This window comes from Mustela putorius, unplaced genomic scaffold (genome assembly GCF_011764305.1).
Source record: "Mustela putorius furo isolate JIRA1106 unplaced genomic scaffold, ASM1176430v1.1 tig00003976_pilon_pilon_pilon, whole genome shotgun sequence".
Taxonomy (NCBI): domain Eukaryota; kingdom Metazoa; phylum Chordata; class Mammalia; order Carnivora; family Mustelidae; genus Mustela; species Mustela putorius.
Window position 1 is genome coordinate 1,492,589 of NW_025422118.1, and position 20,519 is coordinate 1,513,107.

At 52.8% G+C, this 20,519-nt stretch overlaps 1 protein-coding gene across 12 annotated transcripts in view; it reads left to right on the top strand.

The window, feature by feature from the left end:
* The first annotated feature begins 1,779 nt into the window (after window positions 1–1,779).
* ANK1 (ankyrin 1) overlaps window positions 1,780–20,519 on the top strand; it is a 207,446-nt gene continuing 188,706 nt past the window's right edge. For 4 of the 12 annotated variants that reach the window (XM_045070934.1, XM_045070944.1, XM_045070935.1 and 1 more), the window contains exon 1: window positions 1,782–2,171. In XM_045070934.1, coding sequence (XP_044926869.1) covers window positions 2,046–2,171 — 126 coding nt within the window. In that variant the 5' untranslated portion in view covers window positions 1,782–2,045. Of the gene's footprint in view, window positions 2,172–20,519 lie in introns of all 12 variants that reach the window. The other 8 variants (XM_045070942.1, XM_045070943.1, XM_045070947.1 and 5 more) reach the window with 4 other exon arrangements.

The window sequence follows — 20,519 nt, forward strand, 5'->3', positions numbered from 1 at the left end:
TGGATACACTGAATAAAATAAATCGTTCAAATTAATTTTACCAGTTTCTTTTCACTTTTTAAAATGTGGCTACTTGAAGATTTAAATCACATAGGGGATTGGGATTCGTGGCTCCTATTAAGCTTCAGTTGGACAATGCTGATCTAGAGAGAGAGGAGAAGAGAGTCCACAACCCAGCCCCTGGGAAGGACAATGGTCAAAGCAAAAGTTCAGCCAGCCCCTTAATTACTGACTCCCATCTAAGAAGGAGCAGCGGGGATGAGAGACGTGGTGGTGGTGTGGGGGGTTGTCGCGAAGGGGTGTGCAGTGGAATAGGGACTTGGAGGGGGAGTGCGAGGCGCAGGGAGGTAAGGTTTCAGTAAGGGAAAAAGCATGGAGTCTGGAGAGCAAGTGGGGTGATTTGACCACTCCCCAAGTTTGTACAGCGCAGGGGGGTGTGCAGCTCAGAGCACTTTGAGAGGCACAAAAGAGATTTCCTCTCTCCAGGCTCTGCTCTGTGCTTCCTTAAATGTCTGCATCAAGCCCTCAGTTTAGGGCAGAAGGAAACAGACTATTTCATCAAACTTTACCAACTCCTAAATATTATTTTCTAAAATCCACCTTTACTCTTAAGTGGGCCAGGAGCTCCGTCCTACCTGGTGGGAAGGAGTGGGTTGGGAGCGGCGCCAGACTGAAGGGGCAGCGGTTCCCAAGTTGGGGCCTCAGTTTTCCCGCCTGTCGCCTGAAGGAGGGGGTAGGTGAGCTTAAGGCCCCTCCTCCTCCCGCAGCCTGCCTTTGCGGCTGCGTGACCCAAACTCCAGGTATGTGGTTCTTCAGAGCTGAACACGGGGAAAGGCGTTGTTGTTGAGAGAGGGTGTGTGTGAGAGTGTTGAGAATTGGGGGGTGGGCGGTCCTTGGTGCAAAAACCTAATTCCACTCCCTTCAAAAGGGAACTCAAGGGAAAACTGCTCACTTCATCTTGGACACGTTTTCAAGCTATAATTGGCAAATATGCAAATGAAAGGCCCTAAGCTCTAAGCGAAAGACGGGGGGCGCGTGGGGGGGGCGGGCTCTTCCCCGGGGAGCCTTGGCTCCGCGCGCGCCCCTCCGGGGGTGCCCTGGGCGGGAAGATCGCGGAGGCTCGGCGCTGGCTTGTCCCAGGCGAGCCGCGACCGCCGCGGGGGGGCGCCCCAAGGCCCGGCCCCAGCCCCGCCCTCGCCCCCGCCCCTGCCGCGCGGTCCGGGCCTCCGCGCCCCGCGGTGCTGTGGTTTCCGCCGCCGCCTCCAGGCGCGCTGGTCTGCGGGGTCGCCTGGGCGCGGGGCCCGCCGCCCGCCGCAGCCTCCCCTTGCCCCCTGGCGCGGCGAGGCCGCCCGCAGTATGGTCCCCCGCGGTGCCCCAGTAGCTCGGGGTAGAGTGGTCGGCTTTGTTCCCTGAGACCCGACGGCACGGGGACCCGTGCGTCTGGCGGCCGCGGCGGCGGCGGCGGCACTGCAGTGGTGGAAGCGCGGCCCGCCCGCCTGCCTGTAGCCGGCCGCTCGCAATGCACCAGCGCGGGCGCCCTGCGCGCCCAGCCTCGTCGGGCCGGCCGGGCCCCCCGGCTGCGAGCGGCCCCTGCGCCCTCCTGCGTTAACTGCTGGAGTCCGCCTCCTCCCCGGCCCGCTCGCAGCTCGCCGCTCGCCGCAGTACCAGCCGCCTCCCCGCCCCCGCCCCCCGCGCCGCCGCCGCCGCCGCCGCCGCGGCCGCCGCAGGAGAGGGAGGGAGGGACGGAGGGAGGGAGGCGGCGGGGCCGAGCCCAGAGCCCGTCCCGGGCGCTGGTGAGCGTGCTCCGGCCGCGGCGGGAGGCGCCATCCGGGGGCCGCCGGGCAGCCGCGGCGCGCCTCTCCCTCCGAGCGTCTCGCAGGCGCCTCCCCCGCCGACCGGGTCGCATCCTTCCCGCGGTGGGTTAAGAAGCTCCCCCCTCCGCGGAGCAGAGACTCATTTTTTTTTCCTCCTCGGGAGGGTGTCGCCACCTGGATTGCCAAGTGTGAGGGGTCCGGGAGGCGGGGACCGGAGCACCGTGACCCGCCATGGCTCAGGCGGCCAAACAGCTGAAGAAAATCAAAGACATCGAGGCGCAGGCCCTCCAGGAGCAGAAGGAGAAGGAGGAATCCAACAGGAAGCGGAGGAACCGCTCCCGTGACCGAAAGAAGAAGGTAAGAGGGGGGCGGCGGCGACAGCCCGGTGGCAGAGGCGCCCTGGAGGTGGTCGCTGGGGGAAGGGGCTCGGCGGACGTAAGAACGAGATGGGGGCGCGGGGACCCGGGCGCCGGCGGAGTTGATGCCGCTCGAGAGTGGAGGGCGCGGGGTGGGGGAGAAGGAGGGAAGAGGCTTCGGTGCCGCGGGGCAGAGGACAGGGCAAGAGGCTGGAAGGGCAGAGCGGGCGGCCAGGAGGCTGAGGGCGCGCTGAAGCCCGCCGGCGCGGCGGCCGCGAGGACCTTTCAGCACCGTGGACAGATACCGGCAAGCCCGCCCGGCTCCGGGAGGAACTTTTCCGGCCTCCCAGCGGCGGGCGAGGGTGACGGGCTGCTCCGCTCGGGCTCGCCGCCTCTCCCGGCTTTGCAAGGAAGCTGGTTTGGGGAACTGCGGCTCCGCGCTCCCGAGGCTGCTCTGCCCGGCGCCTCCCCCGGTCACCCACGCTCCCACAAGGAGGGCTTCGTTCCCAAGTCTCTGAACCCGGGTGTGGGGCGGGGAGGAGGGTCTCCTGTCCTTCCTCGACCCTTCTCGAGCCCAGGAAGAGTCTTTCCTAACCCTCTGAGTCCAGCGGCAGAAAGGCATGCCCCCGGGGCATTTGGCAGCATCCTCTGTTCAGGTCACTCAAGATGAGCGACTGATGGCCAGGAGGGGAAGTTCCTTTGGAAGCCAGACACGGGTGCTGTCCAGCTTGGCCCAAGGGCCTGGTCAGAGAACAGGTCTGCTTTTTTGTAGAGGAATACCGAGGCAAGGTATTGCCCTGCCCCCACTCCATGACCCAGACCCCTTAGAGCAGCTGTTGGTGTGTTGGGCACTTCCCTTCTGGTCTGGGGTCTCCCTACACCTTACTAAAGCATCTCTAGAAACACCTTTGGTGAGAAACACCTCTTCCTCTGAATTATCTTTCATTGTAAAGGGAGGGTGCAATTAATTGGGTAGAGGGCTCCAGCTGAGAGGTGTTTTAGAGGCACCCCCCCCCCCATGGAGGAGGCCAGGAGTGCATCGATGCAGTTCTGGGAAGTGGAGGTAGGGCGGGACTCGATTGTCAGGAGAGCCATTTTAACCCAAAGAAGTCCGTGTGGGGCACAGCCTACAAGCTTACTCACCAGGGAATGGGACCCCTCCCGGTTCTGAGCAGAGGCACTGGTCTTGATCGAGAAGGAAATGTTTTTGGTTTGGGTCTTCCACTCTCCCCACTGAAATTGTCTTACTCTGAGAAAGAAGTTTGGAGCCTTGGTTGACAGCAGAGTGTGGAGAAGACAGCTTGTGGGTCACACTCCACTTAGCAGTTGGTCAGCAGGACCCACATCCAGCCTTTTTCCTAGAGATGAGACACAGGGACAGAGATGTTCTCTGACTGTAGCCGAATTAACCAGCCCACTCTAGGCTTTCCTGCACCCCTTCAAGAGCCAGCCCCTCCTCCCTCAAGGGATTTCCATGGTATGTGTGTAAATAGTAGTTTCCCAAAGGCACCACCCCTTTAGAAGGACCAAAAAAGAGGCCTTCCCCAAACCTACAGTGAATCAGAGTTTGGGCTGGTGCCACCGAGAGAATCTCAAGTCCTTCTGCTAGGGTCTGAAATACCAGAGCCCATCCTGTGAGTCAGACAGGGGGAAGTCTGATTATATCTGACAGTGCTCACCCACTTCCTTGGCATGAATGTGAACTTCTTGTTAGAAAAGCGTGCTCTCTATTTCCATTCCTGCCTATTGCTTTAGGAGCCAAGCTCATCCTCTCCCAAACTGCTCACTCAGTGTTTTTATCCCACTTCTTGCTTGGAGCTTCTTCCTTGATGCTCCTGATACCTTAAATAATTTTTTTGAGCAATAGTCAAAACAGAACTCTTCCTTCTTCTTCTTTGGTTTCTTTCCATCCTATAAAGCTCCCTTTAATATGACTCTGCATCCCAACTGCCTATAATACACACGCAGAAGAGTGGCAATCTCAATATTCTTTTTACCTCTTTGGTGTTAATCTTCACATTCTTATGAACTTTATGTCCATTGTGAGTGCTGGGTGAAAAGAGATTTCCCTCCCCCTGAGCGGTGTTATTTTGTTTTCTAGCTGGTTGTAGCATACTGCGTCAGTAAGCATTCAGAAATCTTCCATACGGATATTCATTATCGTATGCAGTACCCTGCGTGCTAGGACGGATTCGACAGTAACAGGGAAATCTTAAGTCGAAGTGAGAGCGGTGACATAAACTCTCAGAGCTGATTCTTGGGACAAGGAGGTTATGGTATGGAGTGAGGTTTGGGGTGCTTCGTTTCTATTCTGTAATGATTGTGAGATTTCCTAGCTCTGGGCACAGACTTGAGGGCCGCCTCAGAGACTAGAGTTAACACTTATAGCAAAATGCAAAATCACAAGAAGGTGGAGGGGTCTGGAGGGAAATAGGAGGGAGGGCAGAGCCATGCAGAAAGAGATATTTAGAGGAGGGAGAGGAAGCTGCCCTAGGGGGTGGGGAAGCAGATGGCCAGGGTTGAAGGTTCATATGAGGTGAAGTCTAACCTGGGCCAATGAAGGAACCTTTGAAGGGAAGGATGATTAAAATCAAGCAGGTGGGGACTTTAGTGTTGGTCCCCACAGACTGGGGCTGCCGTGGAACCATCCTTGTCATCAGCACAAAGAAGGAACTTCACGGAGGCAAGCGAACATTTTATTCCAGTGAATTGGTAATTCATAGGAACATAGACCCGAGCCAAGGGCATTCTGAATTTACGGAAAGGAAAGGTGTTTGTTCCGTGGGTAACCTACTTAGCAGGGACTGACGGAGCAGAACCGAATCCCTCCCCGTTTGTAGAAAGAACCGTGGTTGTAACTTCAACACTGGTTGCAGTTTTTATGGTTGATGATATTGTGTGGGCAGGCGCTTGCTAAGGGGTGCTGTGCAGTGGGGGTGGAGGCTGGTGTTGTGACGCACTGACTGACACAGATAGAAACCACCTCGACACAGGGAACTGAGCTAAAACTCTGGAGCTCTAAAGATGCCTGCATTCTTCTGGGGCTCCATTCAGTTTTCTGTTTGTGGAGCATGCATCCTTGTCAGATGCTGGATGTCAGAGCTGCAGCTTTAAAGAAGGAAAAAAAAACAACAACCTGGAATCCATGACATTTACTGATAAGTCCCCCTGCTTCTGAAGGCTGGGATGGAAATAAATAAGTGGCCAAGCATGTGTAAAGCAGGCATTTGCATGAAGAACGAAAGCTTTCTCAGGCTGAGGACGCCTTGGGCACAGGAAGATGTGTGCTTTTTATGTTTACCCAGGGCTTGAGATTAGGAGAGGAGGACCGGGAGGTTGGAGAGAAAGTGAGGCCCTGCATGGGAGGAGGGTCAGAATTCAGTAAAGGAGCAGAGGATGAAGGCATGAGCGAGACTGCTAGGGAGAGGAGGCGCTGGCAGCTCAGCCCTGCTTTATGGGGTTCGGTTAATCCTGCCACCTGCTACCTCCCACCCTGGGAGGGCGTTTACTGAGCTCTCCTCCTTGTGCCTGCATCTGTCCCCCTGCCTCATCCTCTGCTTTTGGTGAGAGAAGAGATCAAGCTATCCTGGCTGTATCCCCAGTACCTGACACATAATAGGTGTGCAGTAAACACCTAAGGGATGATTGGTTGAATGAACAGATTAATATATTTGTCCCCGCTAGCTTTGATGTTGTCTTTGTCATTGGCATGGCTTCAGGTGAACAATATACACTTCTAAGGTCTTTTGGGGGCATCTGAAGAAAGTCTGGTATTTCTTTCTCTTCTAATCATTGGCAAAGCTGTAGAGCATCCTCGGTAGGCAGTGGGACGAGCTACTTTCTTGGTGCAGTGAATTCCACTACAGGGCATGCATTTAGTTCTTACAGGGTCTCTGCTACACTGAACGTCAAGTGGTTTTAGCCATTTGGACCAGCAGTGTTTGCACAGGGCCTCAAGGAGCCAAGAAGAAGAGAGCAGAGATCAAGCCAAGTGAGCCAAGGAGTGGAAAGTAGCCTTCACCGCTCTGCTGTGTAGCAGTGCCCATGGGTCTTTCCAGACTAGGCAGGGTGTCCCGGAGAGCACTCAGCCCCCCTCGCACCATGGGACAAAGCCCCGCTCCTGGACCGTGGACCTGTCCTTGTGTGTGATCCCGTGATTGGACTCGCAGGGGAGACTTGGGCTGACCCCATGAGTCTGGAGTGGTCCAGGCCAGGAGGATGATGGGGGTAGGGAGGGGGAGAGGTGAGCAAGAGTGGGAGGAAGGGAAGGAAGTGAAGCCGGAGCGTCATGGGGGCCCACGTCTCCTAACTGTAAGGGTCTCAGATGTAAATTTCTGCTGTTGTCTGCCAGTGAGTTTATCCTTTCCATCTGAGATCTGGAAGACAGGCTGGAAAGAGAATGGGGTTCAGCACTTATCTTTAAATCTAGGTCCTGCTGCCACATTACATCACAAGTATATGTCCCCGTATGAATTGATCCTTGTATATAAAGTCTCTTTGGCTTTTGAATAGCATAATCAAGGTGCACTGCATGTTCATTATTAAAGGTGTTAATTTATTACTTGCAAGGCTTTAAAATACACCACAACTTTGGTAACCCTGCTTTGGCATCTCTTCTTATTTTGGTATCTCAGGACCCTCCAAAAACTGGCCGTAGCCTGTCCTTCTGGAGCTCTGGGAGCTACCGTCAGTGGCTGAAGTTGTGTGAACTTTCCCAATCTGCTCTGGGTTCCTCTCCCAACCCAGTGCTTCCTGCCCTGCTGCAGGGACTATGGCGCTGGGGGTCTTTCCCCAGCTGCTCCCGTCACCCCCCAACCATTCGCTAGACCAAGAGAGCGGGGACTTGTGACCACATGCACTGCACCCTCAATGATGTCCAGCGCTCTGCAGTTTGCACAACTTTTGCTCCTCGCAGCCACTGCTCAAAGTACGAGGGGCAGCAGCCAAAACTCAGAGCTGGAAGCACACACAGCCTCATGGCGAAGGGGACCGTGCCAGGCAGCTCCATGACCTGTCCCTTCCCTTGCTCAGCCTGGCAAACTGCTGGCTCACCAGTTCTGCTTATCTCCTCTCACTGTGGCTTTTTCTTAACCCCATTCTGAGGCTCCTTCCTCCATCTTTCAACAAAAGTGAACAGACACTAGTGAACGGGACCATGTGCCAGGCACTCGCCCTATTTGAGCTCATCCCCATACTTTGCCTCGGTAATGCCCTTGTAGAGGCAGAGCCCTTATCCATGTCTTTCTCCTTTGGTGCCAGAGCCTGTCAGTCCATTCTTCAGGGAACCCTTCCTGAATGTCCCCTTCTCACCTCCATGCCCTGGTTCCTCCTCCGCCCTGTAGACCTTTGTCCTGCAGGGGGTGGGGTGGGGCAGTGCACTCATGTGCACGTTCTTGTTTTATCCTTTCTATTAAACTGTAAGCTCCTTGAAGACAAAGCCTGAGTCTTCATACTTACAAATTCAATAAATATTTATAATTTGAATTGATTCAGAAGCTACATGTAACTGATTCAGATTTTCAGACTTTTTTTTTCTTGGTCTTTCTATTTGATTTTGGAAGAGTTGGCCCTACAGAATTGGAACCAAGTAAATCTATTTTTTCCCTGAATTATTCTGCCTAAAGCAAAGTCATCAATGTTTCATTTTGGAAAAAAGCAAGTAAGCTTTGCTTGGCTCCATACCTCCATTTCCGGTTCTGGGAAAGCAGCTCAAAATCCTCTCACTCTACAATGTGGTGGGTTAGGAGTCAGTTCTGGAGGTTCCAGCTACATGTGCGTGAATAAGCCTCTAAATTTCTCTGAGCCTCAGTTTGCTCATCCGCAAAATAGGGATGAGAATCAGATGAGTGTGCTTTGTAAACTTTAAAACTCCCCTGATACTTAAAAGGCTATCGTTAACAACATAACAATTATTAATTAAAGTATTCTTTCTAATGAATCCAATGCCAAAGCTCCTGCCTGGCCTTCTAGTCGGGGGTGTGAAAGTTTGATGTGTGCCTGGGAAGGCCAGCATATTATTATTTCAGTGCTGGTAAATGAGAAAAAGTTACTTTAAATAATATCTTCATTTCATTTTCAGGAAAGGAATGAATATCCTATTTTGACAAAATTTATCATGGCAGACTTAGCTCCATGGGTCCAGTTTGAAACTTCGAGATGGGCTTTATTAAAGTCCCACATGGCAATGTAACTGTATATCAAAAGAAGAACATGACAGTGGTTCCTAAATTATCTGAGACTACCATCACCAGTAGAACCATGGCTGATAAATCCAGGGTGTGTAATATCAAGATAATGGAACACACGGTGTTAGGGGCAGACCAGACTCCTCCAGGGAAACTCTGGGCATCTTCAGAGTGGACACGTAACACCTGCTTCAAGCAAGGGGAATGTGCATTATGGACACTCAAAGCTAAAGCAAAGAAGATTTAATGGCCAGCCAATTAAAACAACAACAACAACTTGTTTCCTTTGCTCCCAATGTGACTGGCTGGTTGCCTTCAAAGAGCTTTTCTCCGTGTCTTTGATAAGGCCATAATACATTTTCTGCTTCAGTTAGTACATTTCTGTCCATTTCAGAGCATCCTTGACAATGCTATGGCAAAAGCAGGCTGCTTTGTTTATCAAAGGAGGGGTCTGTATTTATCGAGAGCCCGCGTGTCCTACAGGCATTGTCTCCCTGGAGCCTCACATAGTGCAGAGCGGGGCTCCAGCCCAGCCTGGCTTCCTGGTTTTATTTGTAGACCTCGTCCCAAGGCTGCCTGCTTAGGTATATGACACGCCCTCAGGACAGTCAAGGCTGTGTGAGGCACTGAGAAGGGAGACAGCGCTGACCATGTTTCCCCTGCCTTCCCCAGGAGGACTTGCAAATTCATGGGAAAGCTGCCAGAGGAGTGAGTGACCCAGGACAGAACGGAGGCAGGTGATCTGGGTTTCGGACGGGAGCGCTGGCATCTGGATTCCCGCTGGGACATGCATGTCCACGGGCTCCTCTGTAGGTCTCAGGAGCAGCCTTGTGATTGTGGGAGTCTTCCCAGCCCCCCTGCCCTGCCCCCCGATTTAAGACAACAGACCAATTGAAAAGAGTGACTGAAAACCAAATCCTGGGGGTTACCTGCTCTATTTCTGGCTCTTCTGCTTCATGAAATGGCTATTTCCCCTTTATTTTGTGTGTGGGAGATTTCTCTCCCTACCACATAGTCAGCTTCTTGTCCATATAATTGTTTAATAATGAGTAGCTCCACTGTGCCAGCATTTCTGCCATTATCCTCTGTTCTTTCCTCCTCTCTGAGACTTTTGCTTGTTATGTGGAGGAGTCCCTGGCCCCCCGGGGGTCTTGGGCCTTCACGTGAACTGCTTGCCCACAGCTGGACTTGGTGTTGGGGAGGCGGGGCCTACTGGGAACGGGAGGGGAGGGGGGCCCGGCTCTTGCCCGGAGTTCGCCCATCTATCCATTGCTGGATGCCTGGGGTGTCCTCTGCCGCTGCAAAGAAGTCAGGTGGTCTAAGTATGGCCAAGGGAGCAGAGTGCGGTCAGAAAGAAGACAGGCGTGGGCGGTTAGAAGGCAGCGACTGTTATTAAAGTAGAATTGGGAGAGGAGGGCACAGTGCGAGGGGAAGCACTACAGGGAAAAGGAAAGGGTCTCTGACTCCTCCCCTCAGTTCTGAGATTGAAGGACAGCTCCCAGACACCCAGGTGAGACCCACGGGGAAAGAGACGGGTAATGGGGCCAGGGGTCTCTCCACTTTGCTAGTATCAGACCAGCTGGGGGAGAGGGCTCATTAACCGCAGACCTGCCCCGTCTCTATCTTCGGAGTCTGACACTGGGTGCGGGTGCGGTCAGGCACCTGCGTGTCCAGCAGAACAAAAGCTTTCTGGTTTGGTCTATGCAAGCCTCACCCGAGGGGAGATTGCTGGACACGCAGGTGCCTGACCCCAGCCGCACCCAAGGTCAGACTCTCATTCCCTGCAGGAACGGGGCAAGTAAAGGGCTGGGTTAAGCACTGTGGTCAGTCCTATGGGAGAAGTAAGCCTGGCCAGGCCCGAAGGAGGGATGGCCTGGGGAAGTGGCCTGGAGGCTTCTAGAGGTCGAGGATGGGTCTTCAGTGGGCCAGCCATTCAGCGGAGGCAAAAGCCTGTGTGGAGGGCAGGCAAGAGGGTTCGGAGGGGGCAGTGGGCTGGGAACTGTGGGCTCAACAGTGGGAACAGAGAAAGCAGGGTGAGGGAGCCCTGGAAGGGGCAGCAGAGAGAGCCAAGGCACGGGTCCAGCCATGTCCAAAGGGCGGAGGCAAACTGAGGGGCTCCAGGCAGAAGTCTGAACCGTTCCCGTGCCACAGAAACTCTATGGTATGTTGAAGGCTAATCCAGCTGAGGGGCAGGCTGATTTGAGCTGGGGCAGCTCCTGGGGATGGAAAGCATGTGGCAAATTAGCTATTTGGGTGGTAGAAAAAAACCGGTCTTTGTTGTAATAGAGTAGGTACCGGTAGTCAAGGCTGATCTTGACTTATGTTTAACCTATTAGCGTGTGTGTGTATGTGTGTGCGTGTGTGTATGATTAAATGTTCAAAAGACCTCATTTCTGACTTGGTGTTGGGCTAGTTAGTTGGTGATGCCTTTCATTGAGCTAGGAAAGAGGAGGGAAGAGCTTAGGAAGAAAATGATGCATCCTTTGGGGAGCACGGATTGTCAGGTAGCTTCCTGGAGCTCTCGGTTGAGAGAGGGAGAGAGCTAGTAGAAACGGTTCTTAAATATCAGGGAGTCTGTTGGGCTGGCGGTGGAAGAGAGAGGTGTCGGTTCTAGTCTACGCTCTCCAGCAAGTCCCTGGAGTGCACATCTTCGAGTGTTTGCTTTAACTAGGGCACATGCACGTGATAAGCCCTACCAGCCTTGTGAAACTAAGAGATCTGACTGGTGGACGCTCTTGCCTGCAGGGAAAGAAAGCCCCTGGGCTTGGTTGCGGAGATGGGCGCGGGCAGGCAGGACTGACTCCTTTCAACGAAGGACTTCAGCATCATCACCCCTATGGCAAAATGCTATCTATTCACTACACATGATGCTTGAAAGAATTTGTCTTTAAGAATATGTTTCTAATAAAAAAGCAGGAATATGTTTCAGATGTAATGTAATTTAAAATGCAATGTAAATGTAATTAAAAGAAAAGGCAAAGGATGCCCGGCTTGTCAGAAAGGAGAGCCAGCCTTCTCTGCCTCCGTGTCTGGAGGTGAAAGCTGGAATTTATAGATGACGTCACACCCCCCAGTAAAGAATTCCAAGGTGGTGTGGACTAGAGCCAAGTAGGTAACAGAATGTACTGGCTCAAAACGGAGCTGGAGTATGGTCCCAAAAGTCTGGGCCGTTGGGTCTTGGCATGTGGAGCCATCCCTTGTAAACCATCTTGAAAATGTGTCTGCGTTGGGTCTAATCCTCCATTCGGCAGCCAGAGTGATCTTCCAAAAATGCAAATCAGATTTCGACACTCCCTCCTTTAAATCCTTCCGTGGCTTCTTAATTGCCCTTAGAATATACTCCAGGCTCATTAATCTGGGCTCCTTGGAACCCCCACCCCTGCCTGCCACCAGTCTAGCCCATAACTGCCTTTCCCATTTCATCTCCTTTCTGCAAGCTGCGCTCAGCTGGATTCGGAGCTTCTTCTGGTACTTAGGGTATGTGTGCTTTCTCTGCCTTTAGATCTTGCTGTCTGTTGAGTCTTTTTTTTTTTTTTAAAGTAAGCGCTACACCCAATGTGGGGCTTGAACTCATGACCCCAAGATCAAGAATCACAGGCTCTACCCACTGAGCCAGCCGGGTGCAGAGGCTAGCTGAGTCTTTTGCTCACACACGAATGCCAACTCGTCTGTCAGAATTCAGTGTGAACATTGCCTCCCAACTGCTAGACGAGGTTAGGTTACCCTGCCCCATATGATTCCAAGACGCTTCCATTGCAAGGTGACGAGAAAATTCGAAGGACTTTCAGGATGTGTTGGAGAGTCATGTTTGATTGTGATGTCAATGCAGCAATAAAGAGATACGAGCTCTGGGGGGACATGGATTCAGATGGTCATGTGTTGGTGTCCTAGCTCTGATGTTTTCGATCTGGGGACTTTGGGCAAGTTGCTAATTAACCCCCTTGAGTATGCACGTGGCGGTGGGTAGCAGAGAGAACTCTGTCTGCACTTAGGCCACCAAATAGACCAATAAATTAAGATTTTTAAGAATGGGACCACTGGCCTTCTCCTCTTTGACTCTGAATACAACTTAAAAGGTGAAAGTCTGGGGGCACTGGGGTGGCTAAGTTGGTTCAGCGTCCGACTCAAGTCGTGATCTAGCCCGTGTTGGGCTCTGCTCTCAGCATGCAGCCTGCTTAAGATTCTCTCTCTCCCTCTGCCCCTCCCCCTGTTCTGGTCTCTCTCTCTCTCAAATAAATAAATCTTGGGGGAAAAAAGGGGTGAAAGTTCTTAAATGAATTAGAAAAGACGGTGGAGAACCATGAACCTGATCTAAAACTCCAAAGTGAAGAATTGGAAACGGCTCAGATCAGAAAAGCTTCAATGTCTGGAATGTCCGTGGAGTCGTATTGCATTTCTGGAGGTTTGAGACTCTCCTCTGGCACAAAGATTTGGCAAATTCCTCTGAATGCCATTGGAAAGAGCTGCTTTGGTCTCAGCCACTCTGGAAACCAGAATGCTGCCTTGTTGGTCTTAGGCTCAGGGGTGCTGGTGGGCAGGGCAGCCCCTTTGCTTGGCTTGCCCTGCCTGGGGATGCCATGGTCTGGCCCGTGTGTGACCGAGTCAGCCCACTAGCCTCCTCTGCTTGGGGACAGCTGCAGCGCCCATGGAGGGGACCCCGTGCTGGCTACCGATGTTGAGCAATGTGTTTGGGACCAGGTTGCTTTGCAGGCTTCTCAGATGGGCTTCACTACCTGCTTTAGGTAAAGCAAACTGCGATCAAGGTCTTCGAACAGTTTCTTCTACCCTCTCACAGGAGCCTCGGCCCTTTGGCCTCGTTCTGGAGCAGACCTGCACTGGGGGGACATCTGGACTACAAGCTGTGTGGATGAATCTTGACACTCACTCCACGTGGGCAGCACCCCACGCCCGACAGGACCTAGAAAGGGAAAACGTTATGATTCTGTCCCAGAAGTTGTACCATCATTGGTGGGCAGAACATTTGGGATGTTGCCTGTGAATCTGCCTTTCTCTGCCCCCGGCTGCATCTCCGCTGCTCTAGCCCATGTATCATTCCTGCAATAAGGTCCTTTAAGGTTCGCCTTTCCCACCCAGTCTTGACTTTAGAGCCAGAGTCATGCTTTTACAAACACTGTGGGATAGGTGTCCCTTTCCTTCACAAAGACCTTTTGGTATTTCCCGTCCCCTTAGGATAAAGTCAGACTCTGTCCCACAGCTCCCGAGGCTGTTAGTGGTCTGTCTGCCATGGGGGTCTTATCCCTCGTCACCCCCCATACGGGGCTCCCAGCCTTGCACCTTCACACGCCAGGTCCGCTCTGGAACTCAGCCTACTCCCTACTCTCTCTTAAAGCCTTTGCTTCCTCCAAGCAGCTCTCCTGAATCTGGGTCAGAGATGTGATAGGAGGGGTTCCAGCCCTGAGGGGAGGCTGGGGAGGTGGCATCCAGGATCCCTTCCTCCTCAGCCACTATATATGGGTCCGGGGAGTTTCCCAAGGCTTTTAAAGCTAATGGCACTTTCAGCTAAGTCCCAGGACAACACAGGATTATGGACCCAGTCAGGAAATGGCAATTAATGGAGCCTCTCCTGGGGCGCCTGGGTGGCACAGTCAGTTGAGCCTGTGACTCTTGGTTTTGGCTCAGGTCATGATCACAGGGTTGTGAGATCGAGCCCCGTGTTGGTTTCCACACTCATGCTTAAGACTCTCCCTCTGTCCCTCCCCACTTGAATGAATGAATGAATGAGTGAATGAGTGAATGAATAATGATGGAGCCTCTCCTTCCTTCCATACCGCCCCTCTGATTTACAAGCGTTGACTTCTTGTGGTCGTGGATGAAAAGAATACACCTTGGCGTTAAGAGAGCTGCGACCTGCTTCTTTCCACTCTCTCGTGTACCTTTGCGTGATCTTTTGAGCCTTGGTTTTCCTTCCTCTAAAGTAAGGGGATTGGTTTAGAGGGCTTCTGGGGGGTACCCGTGATTCTGAGATTCTGCGAATTTACAAGGCCATGGGACAAAATGGTTCCTCGATGCCAGCCAGCTTATCAGGTGTGCTGGCAAAATCTGGGGTGGGGAGGGGGACTGTTGTGGTCCAGCTGGATACCAGATTGCAGGGTATAAGAATGTTAGCAAACGTGTGAAGGGCTGCTCAACATAGGGTTCTGGTTCAGCTGGTTGAAACTCAGCCCATCCGGTCTGTTATTCCCACGACACTGCTGCTCCCACGGGCAGGTCAAGGAGAGAAGGTGTGCTGATAAAGCATGGGAGCCTCTTGGGCTCTTGGAAGGTCGCCATGGTCAAGGTGAACAGATCTGGTCCTTGGGGTGTATGCTTTTGGAAAGCTTGTATAATCAGACTGTGACGCTATAAACCTTCTGCTGAGGTCGGTGAGGTACTTCCTTCTCTGTTTGCAGCAAAGCATAACCTCTGGGAGGGCAGAGAGTACCTGCGGCAGGTGAATGGAGAAATCGGGAGGCAGAGAGCCTTCTATTTTCGGTGCAAGGTGACTGGATTTGTCACATGCTGAGTTGCTTTCAAGGAGGCAAAGTGAGCCTCCTTCCTCCGTCCCCCACCCCCAGCTTGGGGGAGCCCAGGAGGTGGAGCTTGGGGGCCTCCAATGGGGGAGGGGGCTCAAGCAGCCCTTGCTGCATGCAGTTTTCCTGGAAAGCAGACTCAGGCAAACCCATGGCCCAAAGAACAGGCAATTTGCTGTTGGATACACGATGTGGTTTGCCAGACAATCATGGCTTTTTAGAGAATCCCTTTTAGAGAGGAATTGCACATTTTTGGAAAATCCCAGCTTCATCACTGACTGAGTTACCAGGAGTCAGTATTATTGAAAGAGGTCAGTACTCCAGTTCCAGCCCAGCTGAAGGTCTTCCCTGATTCTGGTTGCCCTCCCGATAGCCCTTGGGAGAAGCAGGAAGCTGCTTTCCTATTTCACACGGCGGGAAAGGAAGGCTCAGGAAGGCTCAGAAGGTTAAGTGCATTTCACATGCCAGTGAGCGCTGGAGCTGGGGCCAAAACGTTGGACGCGTCTCGCTAAAGTCTTGGATTTTTTTTTTTTTAAGTCTTGGATTTTTTTTTAATTAAATTTTTAAAAAAATTTTTTATTTTTTATAATCATACATTTTTATCCCCAGGGGTACAGGTCTGTGAATCGCCAGGTTTACACACTTCACAGCACTCACCAAAGCACATACCCTTCCCAATGTTCATAACCCCACCCACCTCTCTCAAACCCCCTCCCCCCAGCAACCCTCAGTTTGTTTTGTGAGATTAAGAGTCACTTATGGTTTGTTTCCCTCCCAATCCCATCTTGTTTTATTGATTCTTCTTCTACCCACTTAAGCCCCCATGTTGCATCACCACTTCCTCATATCAGGGAGATCATATGATAGTTGTCTTTCTCTGCTTGACTTATTTCGCTAAGCATGATAAGTCTTGGGTTTTTATAACAAGCAGGCGGTACCAGATGTGAGGGGTTGTGGATCCAGTCGTGTCCTCTTCTAAAATTTTTTTCTTCCATCTGTCTGTTGCCTGCCCAGCGTCCAGTAGGAGAACAGTGAGGTCCAGCCACCAGTGGCTGCTGTCCCCTGCCCCCCAGCCCTGAAAGAGAGGAGGGAAGGCAGGGGGCACCTCGGGCCCGCGCACTCCTGACTTGAGCCCACTTAGCCCGAGGGGCTGGCACAACAGCCCAATGAAGACCTAGGAGAGCTCGCGGAAAGGAGAAGTAACTTGCCCAAGGTCGTACATCTGATGAGAGCGAGGGCTGAAGTTCATCCCGGCTGTGGGATTTGGAAGCCTTCACTTTCCCGCCTCTGGGGGATCAAAGGTAATGAAAGTAAGTGCCTCGGGAGTATGTGGGGCATGTAAGCACTGACACAGAGCCCAGGGCTTGGTGAGAACTCTACCCTTGACTCAGAGAGAAAATACCGCCTCACACCCGCTGCCCTCCATGATCCTCCAGAGCACGTGTGATGAGAAGGCGTGCGCTCCCTAGTACAGAGCAAATCCCGCCGATATGGGTCTAGTGATGGAGGCATAGACGTAGGATAGACAGAGGTGGGGATGGAGACGCAGGTGTCGGCACGGACCGTATCTGTGGATGCAGAGAGAGACCCAGGGCCACGGCTGGACCCAGGGATACAGACAGACACACACACAAGGCAGTGCGTGGCCAGTGCCAGAGAATGGGACCAGGAGGAACCAAGGATGCTGGTCCTGACTCTGCCCCTCAGGAAGTGGCTGGGGGACCTTGGGAAAATCATTTCACCTCTCTGGACCTCTATTTTCTCACCTGTCAAATGGAGGGCCTGGAGTGGGCCGGCTGATAGAGCAGACTGGAAGAGACCTTGGAGATCTCATACCCCATCCCTTCCTGGGGTCGTGGCAGGGGCGGGGGGGACTGTCCTCCAGAGAAAGGCAATGAAGTGCCCAGATCACGCAGCTGTCTCTCCTGGCCAAGCGAATCCCAGAACCAGCTCTCCAGGCTACAGCTTCTCTGCTCTGGTGAGGAATTGCAGGCTGTGATTCTTTGAGCACATGGTTGGGGGAACTCAGAGAAGGAAGGGGGGGATGGGGATTCTTCTGTCCTGGGGAGAAACAGCCACACTTCGTGAAGGCAGCATAGCAAGAACATGCAGAAATCGGCTGTTTCCGCACTGCGGGCAGAGGGGCTGCAGGGAGCCCTCGCCCTCACTGGGCCTGATGGAAGGCGATGCGCCCTGGAAAGATGATTCCAAACTGGTCCTCGTCCCACTGCCCTAATTAACTCTCTTTGGTGCCACGTGCAGCCCCGGGTATGTTCAGGGCCTGATGCGCTGCCAGCCGTGGTCTGCTGTGGGCACTTAATCTGTTCCGCGCTTCCCTGGCCTTCAAGACGCGTTCATCAGATATGACCTGATCATTCTACGGATGGGACCTGAGGCCTGGATACAGGGGGTGACCTCCCCCAGGCTCTGGACTGAGCAGGGCCTGAGCCTGGCACTTCTGGGTACCATTTGGAGGCAAGGTCTTGTCCCTTGAGTCTGCCTGCCTGTCTGTCTGTCTGTCTACCCATCTGTCTACCTTGGTTACCTGCTATTATGTGTCTTAGATACCTACTATCTCATTGTGCTGCTTTCTTGAGGACAGAGGGCACGAGCAGAGCTCCCTTGCAGGTACGCTGACCTCTCCATGCTTGGCCCAAGTCTTCTTTCAGCTTCATGTCCTTCCCTCCTTTCCCTCCTCCTCTTTATCTTCTGTAAATAACGTGCTGGTCATTTCCTGTATGCTGCCGTGTCCCCCAGGCCTTGTTCATGCCGGCAGTGCTGTCCACCAAGTCTGAAACCCTTCTCCTCTTGGCTACAAAATGAACTCCTATTCATCCTCCAGATCCAGAAAAAAATACCACCCCTTCCAGGAAGCCTTCCCTGACTTCATTAAGCAGAAACCACCTCTTCTGTGTTCCACGAGTGCTGCTAATCTCCGTGTCACAGCACTGAGTGTTTTGTTAGAATCCGAGAAGGATGAACTTCTACTGTGAAAGACCAGAGAGCCGATATTTTTTAGTCTCTGTTGCAGGCATTCGCCTCTGTCCCTGTGGCATAAAGGCAGCCACGGACAGTACACAAATGAACGAGCAGGGCTGTATTCCAGTATGACTTTATTGAGGGGCACTGAAACTTGAATGGCGTTTATTTTCACGTGTTACAAAATGTTATTCTTCCTCACCCCTCAATCCCACCACTTAAAAATGGAAAAATGACTCTTAGCTTGTGGGGGTTGGGTCTGACCTTTGGGTACTGCCTGTGTTCCTGGGATTAAACGCTTCTTTTTCTCAGTGGTCTGTGCACAGTGCTGTAGCTGGTCTTCTCTGTCTCCCCAGAGACCGTGGGTTGATTGAATGAACCTGGTGATGTTCACTCAGCAGAGACCCATAGAATAACAATCCTTAATGTCTTAAACAACTCTTCAAGGAAGGGAGGCCGATCAGGCATCACTGTTCCTACTTCATGGGCAGGACAACTGAGGCCGTGGGACCCCGGGCCCCGGGAGAGCCCCAGGGCTCCTGCTTCCTACTCGGACTGGGCTGTCACCATGTCTCTGGTCCTAGCGGGGCTGCTGTGACTGCTGAGCCCTGCTCCATGGCCGAGTACAGCAGCTCCTCGAGGAACCAGGCCAGCGGAATGCTCCGCATTCTGGGTTCTGGATACAGCAGAAGGCGGCCAGGAGCCTGTCCTTTGGCTATGAAGTGGAAACAGTCTGGTGCCTGCCTAGGGAAGAGGCTTTTGTCGAAGTGGTTTGGTTGCCTTCCTGCCTCTCTCTCTCGGGTGCTGAGCTCCTACAAGGAGAGGCAGTGGTGTCTGTTCTGGTGAGGGGGAATTGTTACACGGAGCTAAAATTAGATGTTTTGTTTGAATTATGTTAATCTGACTTAATTGCTGGGGAATGTCACTGTTCTTCAGAAATCAAGCAGTCTGCCTGTCTTGGGGAACACTGAGGCTCGTTCACATGCTGCAGGACCTCCCCATCCCGGCACCTCCACCTTCCTGAGCTCACCCGTCCCTCCTAACAGACCCAGCAGGGCAGCAGCCCAGAGGATGTGATCCCGTGCTCCCCGTTGTTCTAGACAAGGAAGCTGAGTCTCGCGGGGGGAAGGTTCCATTCCCCAGCCCACACCAGATCACAGCAGGTCACAGCAGATCACACAGGTCTGATTTCCGGGCATCTTCCGTTCTACTGGTGCTAGAGCTTAAAACTGTGTTCCCCACCCCGTTGTTGAGGTTGGCTTCTTTATGTGCAGGCGACTAGTGCAGTGGCTCTCGGGACAGCTCGTAGAAGGGACTTACGCTCACCTTAGCGCTCTGCTGTGACCATTTTGAAGTTGTTCTTCATTTTATCTGGGCATCTGGGTGGCTCAGTCGGTTAAGCATCTGACTCTTGGTTACAGCTTAGGTCATGATCTCAGGGTCATGGAATGGAGCCCCATGTCAGGCTCCGTGCTCAGCGGGGAGTTTGCTGAAGATTCTGTCTCTCCCTTTCTCTCTGCTTCTCCCCCTGCTCATGCTCTTTAAATGAATGAATGAATGAATGAATGAGATCTTTTAAAAAAAGTCATCATTTTTTTAACACTGCATTTTCATTTTGCACTGGGCTATGCAAATTATGTAGTCAGGCCTGGCCATGAGATTGTCTTCGTGGGCTAGCCCTTGGACTTTTCCATCTAATTAGCCTTGAGTACAAGTCGATCTTGGCCTTGGCAGTTGAGATATCCAGAGGTGCTTCTTTTTATTAATAACTGCCCCTAAACCTGTCTGAAGGTGAGATTCCACGTGGCCTGTGCTGAGAAGGCCAGCGAGTCAGCCTTCAACTCCTCTTCATTTTTGGTCTTTGCCTCTGGGCTGTGGGGCGGGAGTGTGTCCAGGTGCTGGCAGGGGACGGTTCTCACACCAGAGGCGAGTTTGGAGGTGTGAGAAGTGTCCCTCCCCCATCTGTGGCTGGAGCACCACCCAGTCTTTGGGTATCATCTCTCCAGAAGGATTAAGAATTCAGAGCCTCGGAGCGCCTGGGTGGCTCAGTGGGTTAAGCCTCTGCCTTCAGCTCAGGTCATGATCTCAGGGTCCTGGGATCGAGCCCCATATCAGGCTCCCTGCTCAGCAGGGAGCCTGCTTCTTACCCCTGCCCCCCCATCTGCTACCTACTTGTGATCTCTCTCTCTCAAATAAATTTTTAAAAATCTTAAAAAAAAAAAAAAAGAATTCAGAGCCTCTCCTACTCCTCAGGTCTGATGCAGATTAAATTCTCTGTTAGTTTCAGTCATTGCTGCAGATGGCATTCGGGGTTATTTCCTAGGTCTCATGATGGGTCTGAGAGACGTGTAGGTCTGGTAGTGCTGTTGGACTCTGCACCTTCCAGAACTGCTGGTTTATGTGCTTTCTGCGGGCCGCGTCTACCAGGAGCGATGATATCCATGGGCACTGACTGCCGGCTGGCTGTGGGGCTGGGTGCCCAGGCTCGCCGCTCTCTGCCCTCTCCCTCCTGTGGCTGTGGCACCTGGGCTCGCCTGTGCTCTGTCCCTCAGACACACCTAACTCCTCCCACGTGGGGCCCTCGTGTTTCAAGTTTTCTTTGTCTTCACTATTCTCTCCAGAGCTGGCTGGCTCCTTTTCATCTGTCTCAGCTCA